Consider the following 20993-nt stretch of genomic DNA (forward strand, 5'->3'; position numbering starts at 1 on the left):
AGCAGCACCTTGCCTTTGTATGTTGAATTTCTGTTTACAAATTGCTTCCACAAATATCAAGTCTTCTGCAAGCTGGCTGAGACGGATCTTGTTATCCCCACCCAGAGAATAGACAGGATTGATGCGGGAGAACTTGCTGTGATTTAGAACCCAAGTCTTCAGACACCTTTGAGAGTTCTTTTCTTGTGACAGCGCTGACTTGGATTAAATGATTTAAGAGAAGCCAGCAAGTGGATTTCAATTTGCTGCCCAGAGCAGGTCATTGCTGTGATACTATCTTGAGAGAGATTCTGAGTCTGAAGCTGGCTTTCCGGATAAAGCCCCTTGATCAATTAGCAGTGTCTGTGAAGGTCACGGAGATGAAATGCAAGATACTTGCTTTCCCAAGTTGAAAATGGCCTTCCAGACTTAAAACACACACACACACACACACACACACACACTTCTCATATAAACATAAATCTATTGAATGTGGATGGTATAAGTAACAGATGGAGACATCCTTTGTACATGTCAAGTAAGTGAGGCTTGAGGCTCCCTGTCCTGCTGGTGGTAACTTTCCCTGGGGGTGTGCAAGAGGAATGGGAATGTTAGTCATAGGAATGTTATTTTCAGACAAAAGAGAATGTGGGAAAGTTTGGGGTGCCACCTCATCAGTTCCATAGGCACTCGGGGCTCCTGAGACTCGATTGTCCTGCAGTTTTTCTTCCTTTCTCTCCTGCAGTACCCAAAACAGTGGCCCAGCCCAGCTCAGGACCGTGACTTTAAGTCAGATTGCTTCCCCACTCTCCACTACACAATACTTAGAGAAGGTTTGACTGGGCTGTGCAGTTGGCATCTACCATGGACTGTCCTGTCGGTCAGACACCCCAAGAGTAGCAGATCTTTCTAAGTCTACTTCCTGTGCAGACTGAGAGCACCAACCATGGCTGCCAGGGAAGGTTTGAAGAATTTATTTTCCTAGCAAAGCAGGTGCTATAGCATCTCATAAAAGTTGGGAAGAATGGGGGCCACTTCTTTAGAAGATTGCAAGCAGTGAAAATCATTATGACCCCAGAAGTTTCTCCAGGAGAGGATAATCAGATGAGCACAGTGGGCAAGTCAGTGGCTACTGCCTTTTTGGAGGTTTCTCAAATGGGCACACTATTATTTAGATCTCACCATCTCATTTATGTTATGCTGATGCCTTTGGAGATACAATAAGGTCACTTTTTATTAAAGTAGTATCCTCATCAGAATCCTGCCCAGGCTCTTACCAACTCCCCTCAAGGCATTAGGGAAAAGGTGTTTCTTTCTTTTGAAGGCTTATTCTTTTTTCTTTTTTCATCTTAAAAATTTATTTGTTTATAAATGCATTATTACAAAGCACCAATCCAAACAAAAAGCTTGAGTAACAGAATTAAATCTAAAAAATACAACTGTCTATAATCTACAGGGGACTCTAAGTCTAAGCACACAAGACTGAAAGCAAAAGGATATAAGAATGTTGCATACAGGGCTAGGGAGATAGCTCAGTCAGTAGAGTGCTTGCCTTGCAAGCACAAAGCCCTGGGTTCGATCCCCAGCACCGCAAAAAAAAAAAAAAAATAATAATAATAAAACAAGAATGTTACATACAAAAGTCATTCTCATATTTATGTTTCAGATCCTTGCAACACATCATCAATGCTGGAAAGAGGAAGAGTGGTCCTGAGCGTTTAGACCTCCTGTAGATTAGATCAGGCAGCTCAGATGAGAAGAACCACTTCCATTCTCAGGACCCTTCATAGCTCTCTCCAGGAACATTTGAGTCTTGATAAGCATCTTCTATTGAGCACTGTGATGTGGATGGGGGGAGTCACACTGGCTTCTGTAGCCTTGTGGGGAAGCTTTACCAATGTTCACTGTGTGCCCAGCCTCCAAGGACACGATGTAGTGACCTCTTGTGGTTCAGACTCTCATTTTGCAGAGAAAACTAAACCTCAGAGAGGAAAAGTAACTTACTCCAAATCATGTATTCTCAAGTCCTCATCTCTCAATACCACACTCCTTATGGGGTATCAACAACCAGGGTTGCCGCCCGCATCCTTGGCTTGGGATGGTCTTGTGGAGTTCGTTTGCATCCTGTGCAAAACACTCTCCAACATTAAGATTCACTCAACTCCCTGATGTTGCCCTTCTCCTTCTTGGAGAAGCAGATACTCATTCTCTGAGCATATGAGATGGAAAATTCATACAGATTGCATCATCAGAGCACAGTCCTGCCTTCAGTCCCCGAAATGATGCGTTTGTCTGAGAAATTTGTTATAATTATCAAAAGTGAAAAATGGTAAACACAAGGTCTGTCTCCCTGTCTCCCTGATTCTTATCTCATTTTTTTTAAAGATTTTTCTTTTTCCATGCCAATTTTCTTATTTCTTGCAATCATTTGAGTCAAAGATTTTCCACTTCATTTAAAAGTCAATGGGAGGAAGGAAAAACCTCATCATTACACCTAAGCTGAATCAAAAACAGACCCTTTGCAAGAGGAAAGTTATAAACCTGTGATAATTCATTGTGGTGACTGCGTACAAGAATTGATGATTGTTTCTCAGTATCCCCAGGGAGGCAGGTGACCCTGATCATGGGATGCACCGGCCATCACCTCCTGGACCAGCACTGTTGATTGTGATGCCCCTGCTTGTCTGGTCTCATTGACAACAGCAAGTGAGCAAGTTCAGTGCCGGGAACAGGGAGGGAAGCCATCCCCTCACCCCTTCTTCCCACTTGAGAGCATCTTTGCCTTTCACAGCCAGATCCACATATACATATTTATTATCAGCTTCCTTAGCCAGGAGAACCTTCCACAGGCTCTGAAAGCAAGGGGCGTATCCTCAGATCTCTGTGCCTGCTTCCTTCCTGTTAGTAGTTAAGGGGCATATGTGTGCATACATGTGTGTATTTCAGACTGGGGTGCCAAGGAACCTGTTTCTTACCTAAAACAAGCCAGTTCTTGGTATCCTCTCACTCCTCTGGCTTGGTGCTTTCTGCTTCTATTTGTCATGGGCAATATTAGCAAGATACGAATACATTTATTCACCTTCCAAAATGTCCATCACCCTCTGTCTCTGAATGACTATTTGGTTCTTAATTGAGCTGGAAGCTAGGCTTGTGTTTAGGAGGAGGGACAGACACTCACTTAGAATGGACAGCATCTGACTTGTTCCGCATTGGGATAAAAGGCTTCACAGCCCCCTGAGGTCTCAACTGTGTGTATTCTGTGAGAAGAGAGTAGGACGTTGTACATTAGAGTTGGAGAGAGTGTCTTTGATGGTCTTCCTGTTTTCTTGTTGTCTCAGTTGAATTTGGATCTGAGCCTTGGTGGTTGAGAGTCCCAGGATTTCAGAGTGGGATGACTCAGGGAGATTAAATCCTGGTCCCAAACCCCTTATCTCATGGGAGGAATCATCTTAATTCGGTCTGACTTGGTAGACACTAATCCTGACTGGGGTGGCAGAAAAACAGGAGAGCAAAAGACCAGAGCTTCCCATAACTCAAATATGCCTCCCAGGCAGAGGGAATAGCCTGTGGAAGACATCATGTTTGTTCAGTAACTGTATAAATGTCAGCAAGAAAGTGACAAGCATAAGGTTTAGCATGAAATTGGAGCTTCATCCTGTCACCTAGAAAAATAAGGGCACACAGCAGTGCTTTGGAAATCTTGCCCAAAGGCCCAAGAGCATGTATTGAAGAAGACCAGCTGCTGCCAGATGCCCGTGGGCTCCAGGCTGTTGTGCTGAGCCTTTAAGCATGCCTAGAATGTCCTCCTCTGCAAGGAAGCAGAGACTTCCAGGATTTGGAGGGGCTGTGGTGTTGGAGGAGAGAATACTTTTGGCCTGCACTCCAAAAATATGAGCAAAAGTGGTGCCAAAGCCAGCCAGCTGAGAGTCCCTGGGGTAGCAGAGGTCAGATAGAGGCTGGGGATAGCCTCTCTTCACAGGTCAGTCAGCCCTCCCTTCTGCATCCCCTGAAGGTGTCCAGAAGTGGTAATGTTTGTTTGAGTTGATGACTGTTCTGTCTTAAAGTCTCCAAGTTGGTTTTTTATGGGAGCATAAACAAATTCATGTTCATTGACTTTTTAAAAATCTGTTTGTTTTTTTCATAGATGCCAGTTTGGCAACCCTACCACCAGCTGCCTCTCCTCTGATCCAATCTTGGAGACTTTACTCTATAACCTAGCAAAGCCCTGGGCTTTTCTACTCCACACTTAGTGTACATAGGTAGATGGACTTGCTAAGCCATCTGATTTGAATAAAGTCTGTTATTTCTCCTGAGAAAGCTCAAAATTGGGCCAGTAACAACCAGAACCAACTGTCCACCCGTCCTCTCCCATTCCAACATCTCATAGGAGAATGTAGGTGGAGAGAAGGAAAGAAGAAAAGTGGATGTGGATGGGAATCCAGAAGCCATTGTGTCTGCCAAGATGGTAGTCAGATGGGGCTACTGGGCATGCCATGTAAATCACTTCATACACTTCTGTCCTAGAAGCCATCTAGAACAGGCTGGGCAGTGCAGTGTCCCATGGCTCTTACTCTAAGCACAGTACTCAATGTATTTGGCACCACTGTGCTGTCTGAGTGCGGGTCGCTGTTCAGAAGAGCTTCAGTGCACATGGTCACTGGTACCTCCTTCATTTCCTTGCTTTTTTCTTCAGTTTTATACCCAGGATAAACCTAGTTTAGCTTCTATTTCAAAAAGGGGTACACCATCAAAGTATATGGATGTATTAAAATGTCACAAAGAAACCCATTATTTTACACAATCAATATGTGCTAATAATTATAATTAAAAATGATAGCTGTAAAGGCCTCAACATGACATAATGGTTAAAAAACAAATAATTAAACAAACCAAAAGGGATGGGGAAAAGCTGCACCGTGATCTTATTTCTTCTGTGACTGAAGGAGTTCTGCTTTGGCATAAGCTTATGTTCACATCCAAGGTGACTTTTGAGAAGATCTATTATTTTCAGAGCTAATTTGGAAAAGCTGCAGGTTATTTGTTATTGTGTACTATAGTCCTGAGGATCTTGACCCTACAATTTAAAGTCCTGCTCTTTGTACCTAACACTGTATCCTAGGTATTGTCCCTATTGCTATTCGGTCTCAATTTTCATGGTGGCATCAGAGACCATTGACTGGAAATGCCACCGTTTGCTTGTCTACACTTCTGTACGGATCACTTCCAGTTTTCCATATTTATAAAGAACTTTGGGCAGAACATCCTCCAGATTCCCCCCATAGTGTGCACTATTTCCTTGAAGTGGATCTTAAGCTCTCTGATACGTATGATGGTTGTGTTTGAGGCCAGGCCTTCTCAGATTGCAGTGTGCACACAGATTGCTTATGGCTATTGTGAAATGCAGATTCTAATGCCATTTGGGGTGAGCCTGAGAGTCTGCATTTTCACTAAGCTGCTGCATGATGCCTGGCTGCGGCCCAGGCTTGGGCAGTCCTTAAAGTTGTTGGAGTACTGACTACTTGAAAGAGCTGATTTACCAAGTCACTGTGTGAGCTGGTTACCTATGAGCTCTTCCCCCTCAGGAAGACTTTCTAAACAAGAAAAAAGTTTCAGATAGTCTGGTGTCCAGAGAAGCCAAGGATCTGCAGCAGTTGGCTTCAACAGAAGCCTCTAGGCTCAGTCATAACTGCTATTAGAGTCACCTGGGGAGCTGAGCACTCCTGCACACACCTGCACTCCAGACCACTGTAGACAGAGTGTCTACATTGTGGCACCTGGGTACCAGCAGTTGGTAACACTGTGCAGGTATTGAAGGTGACACGGTGTGTAGCCAGAATTGAGGACCACTGTTCTAAGCCTACAGAAACCCATATAGGGTGAGGATATGTGGTATCTCTTTCTGTGCCTGGCCCATGGCACCTAGCACAAGGTTCATCCATGTCCTTTCACTCATGTTTCTGCAAATGACTAGATGAAAATTTCGGGGCTGTACCAACCTCCATGCTTGTGACAATGGATTTGGTATAGCCACGAGTTGTCTTTTCAATTCTAAGACACAATGACTGTTATTTCTAAGAGAAAACAAGGTGTCCATCATCGCTGGCTTCTCCATCAAGCCCCCCTCCTCCATAGCATTGCAGGTTCCATCTTTGTGAACACCCCTGCACAGTGTCTTCCAAACAAAAAATCTGGGCCTCATTCTTGTCCTCTGACTCTCCCTTATCGTTCAAATCTAAGCAGTCCTCCAAGTCCTTTATTCTGCATGCACTATTTTTCTCGTAGAGTGTAACACTGTATATTAGAACTATCCATCAACATGGTCATTGTCCTTCAAGAACCTGAGCCTTTTGAGGGTTCATCTATTGCTTCTTTTTATTCCCCTCAAACGGTACACCCTGGATACCCACTAAACCACTGTCGAATGAGTGAATAAGATGGAGTAGGAGACCACATGCAAGCCTGGAAGGCCAGCCTCATGGTTGAAAGTCTGTTCCAGCAGGAGTTGCCTAGATGATGCCACCATGGCTTGGCCCTGGGATGTCAAGATGGCAGACAGGATGCCCAGATGTGCTGAGTCCCTGCCATTCTCCACCTGCTGGAGTAACACCTGCTGTTTTTCCTTGGCAGTTGCCTTCTCGGGCCTTGGTTTCACGACATTCTACCTGGCGGGCAAGCTGCACTGCTTCACTGAGAGCGGGCGGGGGAAGAGCTGGCGGCTCTGTGCCGCCATCTTGCCTTTGTACTGTGCCATGATGATCGCGCTGTCCCGCATGTGTGACTACAAGCATCACTGGCAAGGTGAGTCCCTGCCCAGGCCTGCCCATCCTCATGGGAATCCCCTCCTCCTCCAGGGATGTGTGCAGAAATTGCACCTAACTGGAGAGAACTAAGTGTCCATTGTCAGAAACCAGGGTGGGTATGGTTTTGAAGTCAGAGTGCCTGTTCAAGTGGGTTCCGGCCTTCATGCTGTTCTTACTGGGAAAGAATTGGAGATTTTCTTTCTCCTTCTGTTCAAAGAGACTTTTCTCAAGTCCTGCCAGGATGTTGGGCTTTCAGTGTAGTCACCTTGGCCTCAAACTCCAGTGGGACTTCCCTGCTGGGCCACTTGACTCAGTCCTCAGACTTGGTGCCAAGTGGTTTTCTGACTCCTTTCCCACGTCAAGTCTAGTCTTTAAGGATGTATTTTCACCACAGATCCTGTTTCAAAGGATGTGTCCAGCCCAAGGACAACCCCAGCAGTGTTCTTCACAGTACCTTCAAGGCTGGGGTGAGACTGACCTCTACATGTCAGTCCTGGGATGTTTTTTTAAAATTGAAATCACACAAAACAAGCGAGGAAATTGTTCCTGGAATATAGCTAAACCCTGCTATGTCCCCATGCAGATAAACTGCAGCTCACAGTCTGCTTGGAAGGCAGCCATCATCTGCCATAGTAAACAGGGAAGAGAGACAGAGATGACATCTGCAGAGGGTGTGACCTCCAGGGGCAGCAAGATCTAGGGCAGCATTTCTCAGATTCCAGTTCTCAGATCCTCTTGATCAGGCCGCCCTGAGCTAGGAGTTTGACTCTCATGAAGGGGGTGAGCTTCTCAGAGTGGTGGCCAGCAGCCTCCAGGATTAACAAGCCAGCCCGTCCTTCCTGACGTCTGGGAGCCATCGGTTTGGAGCTCCACTGTCCATGTCAGTGCCTGCCTTCCCCAACCGGACTGTGGCCCCAGCCTCCTCCCTGTCCTGCTGTCCAGCTACTGAAGGCAGCATTCCCCTCCTCCTGCTCTCCTGCCTCTCAAGCCAGCTGCCTGTGGGACTGTCCTCTTCTCACACCCTCCAGCAGTTGGCTGCTATAGTAGGGGGGCAGCAGAGGCCAAAGAGGAGGACAACTGCCAGCTGAGGACACCTCCCCTCTATCTTCTCTGGGGGCTGCTTGCTCCTCTCAGCACTGCCTCGGTCCCACCTACCCCTCCCAGCCTTAGTCCACCCTCCTAGAGCTCAGGCCCTGGGTGTCATGTGTCTCCAGCAACAGCTTTGATTTGGAGGGCCAGGGTGTAGGGAAGAGGTGCCGACACATGGTCCAAACAGGTGATGTACGAACAAGGTCAGAGGCAAGAACAAGGTCGGAGGCCCCCTGGATGAGGGTGGTCAGGGGAGGACCCCAGGGCTCTGGCCTGAGTCTGCCCTCATTACTTATCCAATGACTTGGATGAAATTCTGGATAATGAATCCACATCACAAGACAGAAGGAGGAAGGGGCTCACTGGGCCAACAGCAATGGGCGGTCCAGCTGTGCCCTGGGAACGGTGGGTATTTCCCACAGAATCATTAGTGTACCTGTGATTAGGTCATCTGCCCATGAAGAATAGTATGGGCCAATCAGCCCTATGCAGATTGCTTCTCATGCATCCCTGTGAAGCACATTTTCTTCGCATAAGAACTATAATCCCTGAATATTTCACAGCACTGTTTCATGGATTGAATGAAACAGTGGATCCAAAAGTACTTTAAAAATGGAAATGTCCTACATGAACGCCAATTGGTGTCACCATTACTTAGCACATTGTTTCTAAGGAGAATGTGTTGCGTTTCCCAAGCAGCTGATTTGGAACATGATCTGTTTGTGAGCTGTGAATACTGTGTTTTCACTTTCACTCAACCACTTTGGATTTGGGAAATGATTAAGAGTTAAAAAGTTGGATAGGCTGGGCATGGTGGTGCATGCCTGTGATCCCAGAGGCTCTGGAGGCTAAGGCAGGAGGATTGCGAGTTCAAAGCCAGCCTCAGCAACTTAGCAAGGCACCAAGCAACTCAGTGAGACCCTGTCTCTAAAGAAAATGCAAAATAGGGCTGGGGATGTGGCTCAGTTGTGGAATGACCCTGAGTTCATTCCCTGGTACTCAAAAAATAAATAAATAAATAAAAAATTAAAAAATGAGTAGACTTCCTTTATCTTGGAGGTCGATAAGAGCCTTTGTGTAATGATGACCTTCTACTAAAAATTGAAGACCCAAGGTAGGCATCTCTTGAACACTCTGACCCTAACCTGCTCTGTTACTCTTTACCTCTATGGCTGAGCAATACGGCTACTGTGGAAGAATGTGGATCTTGGCTTTAGGGGCTGATGGTTTCATGATGCAGTTGGTGAACCCAGGGTCTGCTGGCAACTGGGACTTCAAAACCGCTCTGCCCAACAGGCACAGAAAGGAAGTTTGAGCAATAAACACTATTACTACTCCATGGGAAAAGCAAAGCAAGGGAATCAATGTTTAGTGATGCTAAGGACCATGTTGGTGGAGTGAGAAATTCGATTCATTAAACAGTTATATTTAAAATTTTTTTTAGAATTTGGCAAAGATTTTTTTTCTAGTTAAGTTTTTAAGTAGATAACATTTGCTTACAATAAGGCTGTTTTTAAGCACGCATAAAAGTTGAGCATAAACAATAATATTCAATTGAGCAATGCACAGTGATGGAGAATAAGAGACCACATGGGTGCCTCCAACTGTCCAAGGTAGACCTAACAGGCAGAGGTTGGAGTCCTCACACTGAAAGAAAAAAAGAGGTTTAATGCATGAACTGACTCATGGAGTTTGTAGCTGCACCTTGGTTTCTATTTATTATTTAGTTTGTGTAATTAAGTGGTCTTTACAGACATCCTGCATCCATTTAAATTAAATACAACTTTTCTACAATAGAGAGATTATAAGGCCACAGTGTTTCTTTTGGACAAATCCCTTAATATAGTGATTTTACTATCCATCTTATTTGGTCTTTCAAAATATAAAGTATTATAGCTTCAGGTTACAGATAATTTTAAACACTACATACATCCTGACTATTAAATTATTTAAACAATTTATATCTAATATCCAAAGAAAGTTTACTACCAGATTCTTGCAGTAGCTATTAATCAATCTGACATGCTTATTAATTGATCCCATAAGTGTAATTATAGGTCAGCATGATTTTAGTGTCTCTTCTTCCATGTTACTAAATTAGGAATGCAGTATTTACAGAACAGATAGACCCAAGTGGTGCAGCCACCCAGGCATCCCGAGAGCTCCTCCGACAGCTCTCACAAACTCGGGTGCAAATCCCCCTGTGTGAACAGAGTCAGATCCAGTTCTTCATCAGAAGGTGACGGTGGAGGTTGTCGGATGCCTCCCAATATCGGTCCCCAGTCCCATGGCCAGCGGCTGAGAGCAGCGGAGGTGGAAGAACAGCCTTAAGAAACTCTGCCTAGAAAATGCCCCTTTCTTGATAAGGCTTGTGTGTCTCACCCGAGAGCTGCCGGTGCTCTTTAAGGAGGAACTCCCCGGGAAGGAGACTTCCAGGATGACTGGACCAGTCCCACGTCCAATCTGCGTTTTCCTTTAAGCTTCTTTCGACTTCTGTCCTTCTCTTGATATAATCTTGCTTGGACTGACAGCTGCACCCTTTCCTCTAGTGCTGTGGTATCGGTGGCCCAAGCTCTAGCCTGGGGGTGAGGTGGGCTGTCCCACGAGAACTCTGGAGCCCCTCTGTCCAGACTCATGCTGGGCCTCAGCACTGTTCTCCACGTCGCCATTACAAACAGAAACTGAGGCTGGCACGCTGCTTCTGTCCCCACTGCCGCTCACACGATTCCCCCTAGGAGCCCTGCAGATCTCCTCCTGCAGGTCCCGGAAGGCAGCAAGGCTGCGGGTCCCCAGTGGGGTCTGTGCCAGCTGCTGCTGCCCTGGGTCACCATTCCGGGAGAGCATGTGTGCCCCCAGCCTGCCCCTCAGTGCCCAGTGTGAGGTTAAGGGAGGAATCAAGTTTTCCGAGTGGCAAAGGTACGAACAAGGCCTCCAGCTACCATTTTTTCTTTGGTGCACTGAGCTGCCCCGTGGGCAGGGGCATCTTTCAAGATGAAAATTTGTGTGGAGCCCAGGGGGCGTCAGCACCACCCAAGGCCCTTCATCATAGACTTCAGTTAACAACATTCATGTTAGGAGATTTTTCTGACTCCATTTCCAGTTTGATTTAAGCACCTGAGCCTAATGTGGAAATACATCTGATTGCTCCATTACATATTCATGTCCAATAAATAGCCCGTAATCTCAAATGACTTGCTCTGTCGGTTATCCTGATTATTTTGTTATTTCTGTTTTTTCTGCCTCCCTGACACACTCCAAATACACATGTCTGCTGTTTTGTTAAATGAGGGAAATATAGGGACCCAGGCCAAGGGAGGTGCATGTGCAGCATTTAGCAAAACCTGCCCAGATCCAGAACCAGCTGGACCATTCTGACTCTGTGTGACTGGTTCCCTGTGTCTTCGTGATGCACTAGGTTTCGGGTCCACTGGAAGCCAGGGAGTTTGACAGGCGTTGGTAAGCCAAAGCCCTGTGCCTTCTAGAGGGCCTCACTTTGTGTTCTACTTGGTGTTTCGGCTCTCAGACTTGTGGAATTCCCAAGCTGGAGGAAAGTGCCAGCCGGAAAGGAGCAGTCCCTGAACCAGCGTCCACTGCTTCTCACACTTGTGTGTCTGTGGTCTCTGGCCAGGGTCCGTCACAGCAGGAGTGTCAGGAGCATGTGGTTTGCCTGACTGTGGGACAGAATAATGAGCCGCCCACTGAGTCCCTGCCTCTGGCTCCAGGCCGTCCTCCTGGGACTTCGGGTTTGGGCAGCCTTTCATCCAGCACTGTTTTCTCGCATCAGAGGTCATTCAAGCAGCCCTGGGTGCCTACATGGAGTTTCATTATCAGAAAGAGGTCTACCTCTGGATGTGATCCAGAAAAACCAGGATGGGACTGGCTGCTCATTCCCATGCAGGCTGAGGGTGGGAAGTGCCCACTCAGTCACAGAGGCCCAATCTGGGCGTTTTCAACATGGCCGCCTGTGTCTTCACCCTGCTTCCCTGATTGGACTGTGAAATAGATATACATGCAGTGACCAGAATTCAGGAGATTTTCAGTCCTGCCAATGCAGGTGTGTGGTACGGGGAGGCAGCATGGGGGTCACTGGCCTCTCTGCTGGACTGTTGCATGTGCCACCAAAGATTGTCAGCTTCAAACTAGCCAGGCAGAGGCTGTTCCCCTGGAGAAACCCTGCATCGGGGCTTGATGGTGCTCTGCAAAGCCCAGCTCTGTCCTGGGTTCTCCTTCCCTCCCCTGTGCCTCTGTCCTTCACACAGGGACACAGTTAACCGGGCCTCCCTTGGGCCCTCAGGAGCAGTTCCTGGGTTTAGAGCTCTATCACTGCACCCACCCACCTTGGGTGGGACAGACTCCTGAGGTGTACTCTCTGGCATCCTTGGTCCCCTGTGAACACACCTCACCTCGTTTCCCCTCCCCGGTCACTGCCCTGTGTGGCAGGGGCCGGATGCCACACTGCCTGGGAACCTCTGAGCCTCGCCTGCCCATGTGGGTCCACCCTGCTCTGCGTGGCTGCCTTGGCTCCCCTCAGGAGGGCGAGAGCAGCCTGCAGCCCTCAGGTCACACTCCCTCCCAGCAGAGCCCACTGGACCCGGAGCTCTGGGCCTACGAGCTGCAGGCAGGACGCCTGCTGTCCGTCTGCCTCTGAGTCAGCTGGTTGCTTAGTTTCCCAGGAGGACTCTGGTTGCTCCCAGGTCTCATGGACGACCTTGCTTCACTTTACTCAGAGGAACCCATCTCTTCTCAGTTTCCCATGATTGTCCACGGCTTTTCCTCTTAGAAATATTTCCAGAATTCAACGTCCTCTCCCCGCCCTGGTCACACAGTGATCCTGGACACGTTGGCTGGGCTGTTGCAGATGACCCCAGCCAGTCTGCCTCCTTTGATCTCGCCTCTGCCACTAAAGCCAGAGTGAGCCTTTAAAGCCGTGAGTTCCCTTTTGTGACACCTGCCAGATCCTCCAGCGGTGCCCTGTTAATTCAGCATCAGAGCCCACGCCCATGATCGCCTGCAGGGTCCTACCCCTCCGTCCTGCTTGCTCACACCACCCAATCCTTAGGCTTCTTGCTGTTCCTTGAACTGACAGGCCCGTCCCATCCCAGGGTCTTTGCGCAGGCCCCTCCTCTTGCCTGGAATACTGTGTCCCCATGTGGGCCTGGCTCATTCCTCTCCCTCTCCTACTCTCGGCTCACGTGTCACCTGGGTCTTGTGATGACTGTTCCATTTGAATTGCAGCCCGCCTCACACCTCTGTATTTTCTGTCCCACTGGTGCCGGCAGCGGGACAGACTTGAGAGTGTCAGTACGGCAGGCCTTATGTGGCCGCTCGCTCTCTGTGGCAGTCACTCCGTTGGGCTGTAGTCGGGGGAAGCAGCTGCAGACAGTGCAGAGTGAATGGGCTCCCATTGTTTGCTGACTCCCGCGCTAGAACACAGTCTCCACGCAGGCCGAGGTTTTGGTCTCTTGTTGGCATGGCACACAGTAGGTACTGTGTTTGTTCCTAGAGTGGTCATAATACAGCACCGAGATCAGGGTGACTTAGGACAGTAGAGGTGCATTGTCTCACAGTTCTGGAGGCTGGACCTATGAGGCCGAGGAGTCGGCAGGGCCACTCTCCCCTGGACCCTGCAGGGGAGGGACCTCCCACACCTCCCCCAGCTCCCAGTGGCTCTGGGCCTACGAGCCCCTCTTGGGCAGGGCTTCTGGCTTGTGGCAGCACAGTTCCAGTCTGCCTCTGTCCCTGTCCTTCCATTGTGTTCTCTCTGCACCTCTGTGTCATCTTCCGTCCCCCATGCCTGCCTCAGGGTCCTTTGCATAAGGACACCGGTCGTTCTGGATTAGGGTTCCTTCTGTAAAGACACCACTTCCTAATGAGGTCACCTTCTAAATTACAGGGGATAAGGACGTCAGCATACCTTTTGAAAGGACACAATTCAATGCTCAATAAATATGTGCCAAACAAATGAATGATTTTGTCTAGACCATCTTCCTTTCTTGGCGGCATTGCCTTGGCTTCCTGTGCCAATGGGTCGTGGCTGTTACCCCTCCAGCTAGGGTGTGCTGGGTGGGTCATGCATCCTCCGTGCTATTAGAGTTCTTTCCTAGAAACAGCCACAGAAACAGGAGGCTTCACTGTAGGAGAATCACTGGAGATAAATGCAACAACAAGAAGACCAACAAGCAGCTGCTGGGTTGGCTGGAGCCGAGTCCACCCTGGCATCTTGGTCACAGAGCCCCAAGCATCCAAGGTCCCACACTGAGGCCTCTCAGTGACTTTGGGAGTTGCCGTGGTGACAGGGAGGGATGGGCTCCTTCAGGGTCTTGACAGCCCTTCAGAAGTCCTTCTGCTCATTTGTGCCAGAGCAGGAAACACAGCCTGGCATCTTGGTACCAGGGCTCCTGAGGCCCTTTCCCGCCCTTTCACCGTATGGGAAAGGGATGGGCATGTGCCATTTTTAAGGTAAGGATTCAATTCTCAGGTTGCCCAACTCGAGTCACTCCTCCCGTGACCACCGTGGTCTATCTGGAGTTGCCCCCACCTCCTTTTTTTTTTTTTTTTTTAACAAAGAACAGGCTTATTGAGATACAGTTTGCCACTGAGAAACTCTCCCTTTTAGAAGACAGTTCTGGCTTGGTTTGGTTTTGGCATAGAGCAACCATCACCGTCTAGTTCCAGAATGCTTTTATCACCCAATGAAGGACCCCAAATCCCTGAGCGTCACTCCTGGGCTCCCCCCAGCTCCTGGCTGGGGCTCATGGGTCTGCCTGTTCTGGACGCTGCATGTACCTGGAGCCTTGCAGGCAGGGGCCTTCTGTGGCGGGTGGCCTTGATCCTTTAGTGCGTCTTGTAGATGCGGTTGGGTTCGTCTCTGTTCACTGACACGTGCTGAGCTCTGGAGAAGTGGATGTGAGCGAGGCAGCCCGGGTCCAGACAAAGCCACTCAGCGGGGAGAGAGACCTGGGAATGGCCACAGCCCTGAGTGGGAGGGGTGAGGCTGCCGGCCGCACAGATGGTGGCCCATAGTGGGAGTGGGGTCCTGCTTCACACTGGGGGCTCCTGGAACCATAAAGGGACGTGGGAGTGGTCTGCACCCCCTGCCAGGTGTGGGACGTTCTCGCCTAGATCCCACCACCCTATTAAAAGACGGTCCTATCTTAGTTCAAGTTCACCAGGCCCTTCTTCCCACGGTGCCTCCTGGCTCACTCTTCCCTCTGCCTGGAAGCCTCAGGCCTGGCTGATTCTGGCGAGTCCTTCAGGTCGTGGCCTGTGGGTGGCGCCCTGAGCAGAGGCCCCGCCCTCTCCCGACCAGCCCAGGCCACTGCGCAGCTCACAGGCCTGCACACCGAGTGGTGCGGGTCACAGCAGCAGAGCGTGGCTGAGCTGTCATGACCTGGTGTCTCTCCGACCCTTGGGACTTGCAGCCTGTGCCCTCGTTCTGACCATCATACTGGATGCCTGCTGTGTGTGCAGAACAGGTGTGTTGACAGAACATCAGAGCTAAGTAGGAGGCTGCAGGACTTGGAATTCTAGGACACTGAGATCCATCTGTTTCCCTCTCCAGCCCCCATTCACAGGCTGCCATATTTGGGATGAAGTCAAACCAAGCGGATTTTTCCCCCTAATAAACCCACTTGTCCCCTGTCTACTTTTCTGTCAGCAGATTGTGCATGTGATTCAGTAAGACTACAAAGCCCACTCAAGGTCCTTGATGACAAGCCCCTCATAAAGTCAGTTATTTGCTGGATCCCGTTCCCCACCTCTGTAATAACCAAGCCTGCAACGGCTCCGCCGTGGAGCAGGACTGTCCTTTCCGTGCTTCCTGGACCTCCCCCACACCTGTGACACAGCTTTTTAATCAACGGGCAGGAATGGCCCTTTCTTTTCAGGCTGCTGCATCAGTAAGCCTGGGAACAGTACACTTGGAAAAGTCTGGTGTCTTGGTCAGTGGCCCAGCTCATGAAATGCAGAGCCACAGGACAGTTTTCCAGTGGTGTCATTTGTAGGTTTTACTCTTTGATCTATTTGATAGTGTGGACTGCTCAAATGCAGATGTTGTGGATCTTTTCAGATGCTAACAAAACCAGTCCCCATGGGGCTGCTCCCTGGGGTTGGAGGAAAAATCAAAACAATGCAATGTGCAACTTTAAGACCTTGAACTAGAAGTTCCGGCAAGTCCTCTGGGCTGATGGCCATGCGCGACATGAGGAGATTGATCATTGAGCAGCCACCACATTTAATCACGTTAATTATGCCTGCTTAGAAATTCATAGTTCCTATTGCTTTACGGTTCCTTGAGTGACAAATGTTTTTTAAATTCATTAGAAGTTTATTTAAAATGCTATGAACATAAGGCCGAGCTAAAGTGGTTAAAACTCTGGGCGGTCTGATTGCTATGTGAGAAGGCTGGGAAGGGTCAGAAAGCCCCCAGCAGTGCCAGGGAGGGACATGAGAGGACAGTGTGAGAATGACAGAGTGGGGGACTATGTCCTGGGTCTTCGTTTGACCCGCTCTATGGCATTATCTTTAGAAGTAGCATTTTTTTACCATCATAGCTCAGGGAGGTGGGTATTGACATCTCCATTTGAGAGATAAGGAAAGTGAGGCCCAGAGAGGTGACGAGACTGGCCCTAGCAGGGGCTGGGATTTCTCAGCAGGAAGATTCCTGGGTCGGGCTGAGGGTGGGCATGGGGACCTTGCCATGCCCTTCCGCCTCTGCAAGGCCGGCAGGGCCTCTTGGGAATGAGGAGGGATGAGCCTGCTACCGGAGCCACGGCCTTCAGCCTCACAGATGTCTCCGCTCTCACCTTGACAACTGCTCATCAGGGCCAAGTAGATGCCCAGATGTGTCCCTGGCCTTTCTGCCTGATGACAGCCAGGCAGCCACAGCTACATCCAGATGCAACTCCCAGGGGAGGAAGCTGTGGCAATTATTCAGTCTCTTCTTTGACCAGTTAGAATGACTTTCGTTTCTAAGTGACATATTATCCCAACCACAGATGGGTTTATTGTCTAAAAGTGTCTTGGCAAAGCTTCCAAATAATCTCACGTGTGGCCTCAGGAGGTCGACCCGGGGGCCTCGCAATCCGAGACCTCTCACTCAGGAGACTCTCCTCTCCAGCAGGTGCCTGTTCAGTGTTCCTGTGTTGCAGATGAAGTGACAGAGGAGCAGGGTGGGAAAGGGGCTCACCCAAAGACACACAGGACAGCAGCCAATCAGACCTGTCACCGTGCATCCACTTGGGTCAGCAAACTTAGCTCTTCTGTGAGCAAGATGTTGATCCAGTGTTGAGGGAACCAGCAGCCACCAGCAGCCCCGGCCCTGTCCTCACAGCCTTCTGAGCCCAGTGCTAGATGTTCCAGGTCTCACAGCTTGCCCTTGTTCCCCACCGTGCTGCACAGGGGGGAGGAGGCGTCCTCAAAGTGTGCACTGGGGAGACTTGGTCCAGTGCGGAGGTCGGGTAGGGCCTTCGTTGGTTGCACAGGGACTTTGAGTTGAGCTCTGAAACACGAATAGAAGTTGAAAAGGGGGTAAGGAGAAGGAATTAGCAAGAGTCCAGGCTGGGGACAGTGCATATGGAGGCCTGAAAGGGGAAGAGGCAGGTGGGATCTGAGCAACGGACAGGAAGACAGTGAGTGAGGGGTAATGACTGGGGCTGGTGGCACAGGGGCTTGGATGGCTCTCTAGGAGCAGTGGCGAGGATTCAGCCAGCAGAATGGCTTCATCTGTTTGCACTGGAACGGTCATCACCAGCTGCTGTGTCTAGACCCTGGTCACCAGAGCAGCCACTGGGCCCCTGCTCTGCACAGTTCAGTCTGCCATCACAGAAATGTCTTTTATAAAAGAGCTTTGCTTTTACTTATTACCTCTTCATTTGTTTTGCTATTGACGGTCAGTAAATTTACATGCACTATATGGCTAAGTTTATTTAAAATAACTTAAAACTGTGTATTATAGCACATTTATGTTTTTCTGTTAGCCTGCTAGAAATGGTGAAGGTGGAAGCAATTCTAGGAAAGATAATGAAATAGAGAAATGTTCCCCTCTCCTCAAAGATTATTCTAGTGGATCTAAACAGAGCCTGGATACCTGTAACAGGATCACAAAAAGACTGATAAGTGTGATGTACATTATATAAACACTGAGCAGTTTGTTTTCTGGAAAGATATATTTCTTCAATAGCTACTCAAAATTTCCCCCATAGGAAATGCCAGAGAATTAGCTTGTGACTTAAATTGAAGTCTCTGGGCAGGTTTAACTTCCTGGGAAGCGTTGGGAACTTCCACCTGAGCTTGGATCACTAAGGAGCCTTGTGGCCCCTCACCAGAGCCCAGGTGGATGCTCCCTTCAGCCCGTGGGTCTGCTGCACTCTGAAAGCCGGGATCTCAGAGGCATGTGCTTATGACACCTGGAATGAACCGACCTGATCTAGTGCAGCACCACGGGCCAGCATGGGCTGCAGAGTGAGGACAGCAGGGTTCGAGTCCAGTGAATCTGGGGGAGACAGGGCAGATGCCTGCTGCCCACAGGAAGCTTGTATGATTACACAAGATAATAAATGTGAAAATGGAAACCCCCAAAGAATGACAGCTGACCATGGCAACGTCCTTAATGAGAATCTAAATCTCTTTTGTTGGGGGAGGTTCTCCATTGTGCCAGGAGATGTCGGCAAGACTATGCCGTGGGACAGCCTAGGGCATCCCACACACACACAGAGTAAGGCCCGTTGGAGGTGCTGGTTTCATGGACACCAGCTGTATGCCTTCCTTGGTAAGTGGCTGTCCCTGGTGGTGGTGGAGGGGCTGACTCACCTGCACCAGTGCCCCACCCTGCCTCATCTGCTCTCTGTCACCTCCTCAACTTGGTGAGATCTGCAGCTCTTCGGAGGGGTGAGGCCCCCTCCTGCAGAGGTCTACTGAGTTTGCCAACCCTGGCATATTGCAAATGCTTTATTCACTTTGTGACTCAGGAGGTTCATTTCATCCCGGGAAACCACTTACCTAGAGGCAGAGACCAGCACGCCCACTGAGTTTTTGTGGTGCACCAGCAGGATCTCAGGACTCCAGTGAGACCCACTTAGGAAACAGAAAAGAGCCCCAGGGGTATGGACATTTAGATGATATTGAAATGGCTGGAATTCTTTCAGAATTCAAAATTGATCTTAAAAGTCAGGAGTAAGATCTAATTCTTGCAATGCTCAGATGTGAATTAAAGAAAGAAAAGGGGAGAGACAGAGTCAGGTATTCACTTTTGAACATGTAAGTGCTGGGAAAGATGGCAGTTTGCAGGGGCCCCAGGATCTGCACCTCCAGAAAACCAGTTCCTGGAGCAGGTGGGAAAAGTGCTTTCTGGAAAACTTCGCTGACCACCTTTGAGCGAAGAGTAACGCTTTCTCCCATTTCGCTCTCTCCTGCCTAGACTCTTTTGTGGGCGGCGTGATCGGCCTCATCTTTGCATACATCTGCTACAGACAGCACTACCCGCCGCTGGCCAACACAGCCTGTCATAAACCCTACGTCAGCCTCCGCGTCCCCACCTCGCTGAAGAAGGAGGAGAGGCCCACCGCCGACAGCGCGCCCAGCTTGCCCCTGGAGGGGATCACCGAAGGCCCCGTATGATGAGTGTCCAGGGGAGATGGACGCTGAGCCCCGGGCCGCTCTTCCCCCACGCCGTAGCGCAGTGGCAAAGGTTTTCTGTAGTGTTTCTCATCAATTATTTCTCAGCTCCCCTCTGCTTCCATTCTGCCGATGGTCTTCCTGTCACCCTCCATGTCTCCTCTGAACGTTTTTGAATTCGCAAGGTTCAGACATGGGAAGCAATCTCTGAAAGACGCCTGGAAGGGGCAGGGCGGGGTGGCGTGGCTGGCGATTCCTCCCCGGCGTGTTGGCTGTGGCGACCGCCTTCCTCTTCTTTCATGGTTGTGAAACATAATAAAACCTCCCACCTGGAAGACGCGGCCGTGCAGTGTGCAAAGTCATTTGGAGCCGCACCGGTTGCGCAGCCCAGTCCAAGCCAGCTCTGTCCATCGGTGGGTCCCGGGGCTGCGCTTGGGAGCAAAGGCTCATGGCGCAGCACGTGTCCGTGAAAGGGTTTGAGACGTATAGCTACACACACAGACCTCCACAAGGACAGTGAGAATAAGGACCGCCAGCGCTGGTGTGGGGGGAGGTCACTAAGCTCAAGGGACTCTGGGTTCAGGTCCTTCCAGCCTTACCGGCTGGCTTTGGGAGCCTCCTCTGTAGCTCAGCCTCTTGCAGAGAATTCTACAGCACCTAGGGAAGGTGCCCTGATCACCCAGATCAGGAAATCTCTGGCCCAGGGTGTGGCTGGATGAGGCTGGAGGAAGGAGGCAGCTTCAGGGCTAGAACTTTCCCCTGAGGGTCTGATTTCGCTGGATGTGTCAGTTCAGAGCCAGCCAGTGTGCATGTGGGGGGTCGTCCATCAGTCATCTCTGCCAGGGGCTCAGCCCTGGAGCCATGTACCACCTTGTGAAGACCTCCTTCTGTGGACTCTGGTCCTGTCCAGCTGTGGTCCCTCCAGACTGCTTTCACCCAAAGCACTGATTGTCCCACAGGTGGGGGGAAGGGAGGAAAGGTCTGAATTTACTTCCATCCAAGCTCAAACCATTGATTTGTATCAAATGACTACAGCTAGCGATTTTGAAGCCACTTTGAAAATGAATGTGGGGTATTTTAAAAGTTAAATCATAGTAAGTCATAAAATGTAATTTTAAATCCACAGCTAAAATTCATATGAAATTACAAACAATATGCAGTTAATAAAAACTAGTTTTCAAAAATAAAGACAAAATAGAAATGCAGGAAAAGGAACTACTGTGGGGGGGTGGGCTGATATAGTCCACACACTTTTTTTTACATATAAAGTATATTTATTTTTTATTAAATTTTTTATTTTTTAATTTTGTTTTAATTAGTTATACATGAGAGTAGAATGCATTTGACATATTGCACACAAGTGGAGCACAACTTCTCATTCTTCTGACTGAACATGGTGCAGAATCACACTGGTAGTGTAGTCACACATGTATATAGGGTAATAATGTCTATCTCATTCCATCCCCACATGCCTTCCCCTCCCCACTCCCCTCTGCACAATCCTAAGTCCCT

At 49.1% G+C, this 20993-nt stretch overlaps 1 protein-coding gene across 3 annotated transcripts in view; it reads left to right on the forward strand.

Annotated features, from left to right (window-relative positions):
- Plpp4 (phospholipid phosphatase 4) overlaps positions 1–19816 on the forward strand; it is a 115141-nt gene extending 95325 nt beyond the window's left edge. For 2 of the 3 annotated variants that reach the window (XM_047553662.1, XM_047553663.1), the window contains exons 6-7: positions 6607–6777; positions 19285–19816. In XM_047553662.1, coding sequence (XP_047409618.1) covers positions 6607–6777; positions 19285–19484 — 371 coding nt within the window. In that variant the 3' untranslated portion in view covers positions 19485–19816. The remainder of the gene's footprint in view (positions 1–6606; positions 6778–19284) is intronic. The other variant, XM_047553664.1, reaches the window with a different exon arrangement.
- The last annotated feature ends 1177 nt before the right edge of the window (positions 19817–20993 follow it).

This window comes from Sciurus carolinensis, chromosome 5 (assembly GCF_902686445.1).
Source record: "Sciurus carolinensis chromosome 5, mSciCar1.2, whole genome shotgun sequence".
In the NCBI taxonomy this organism is placed as follows: domain Eukaryota; kingdom Metazoa; phylum Chordata; class Mammalia; order Rodentia; family Sciuridae; genus Sciurus; species Sciurus carolinensis.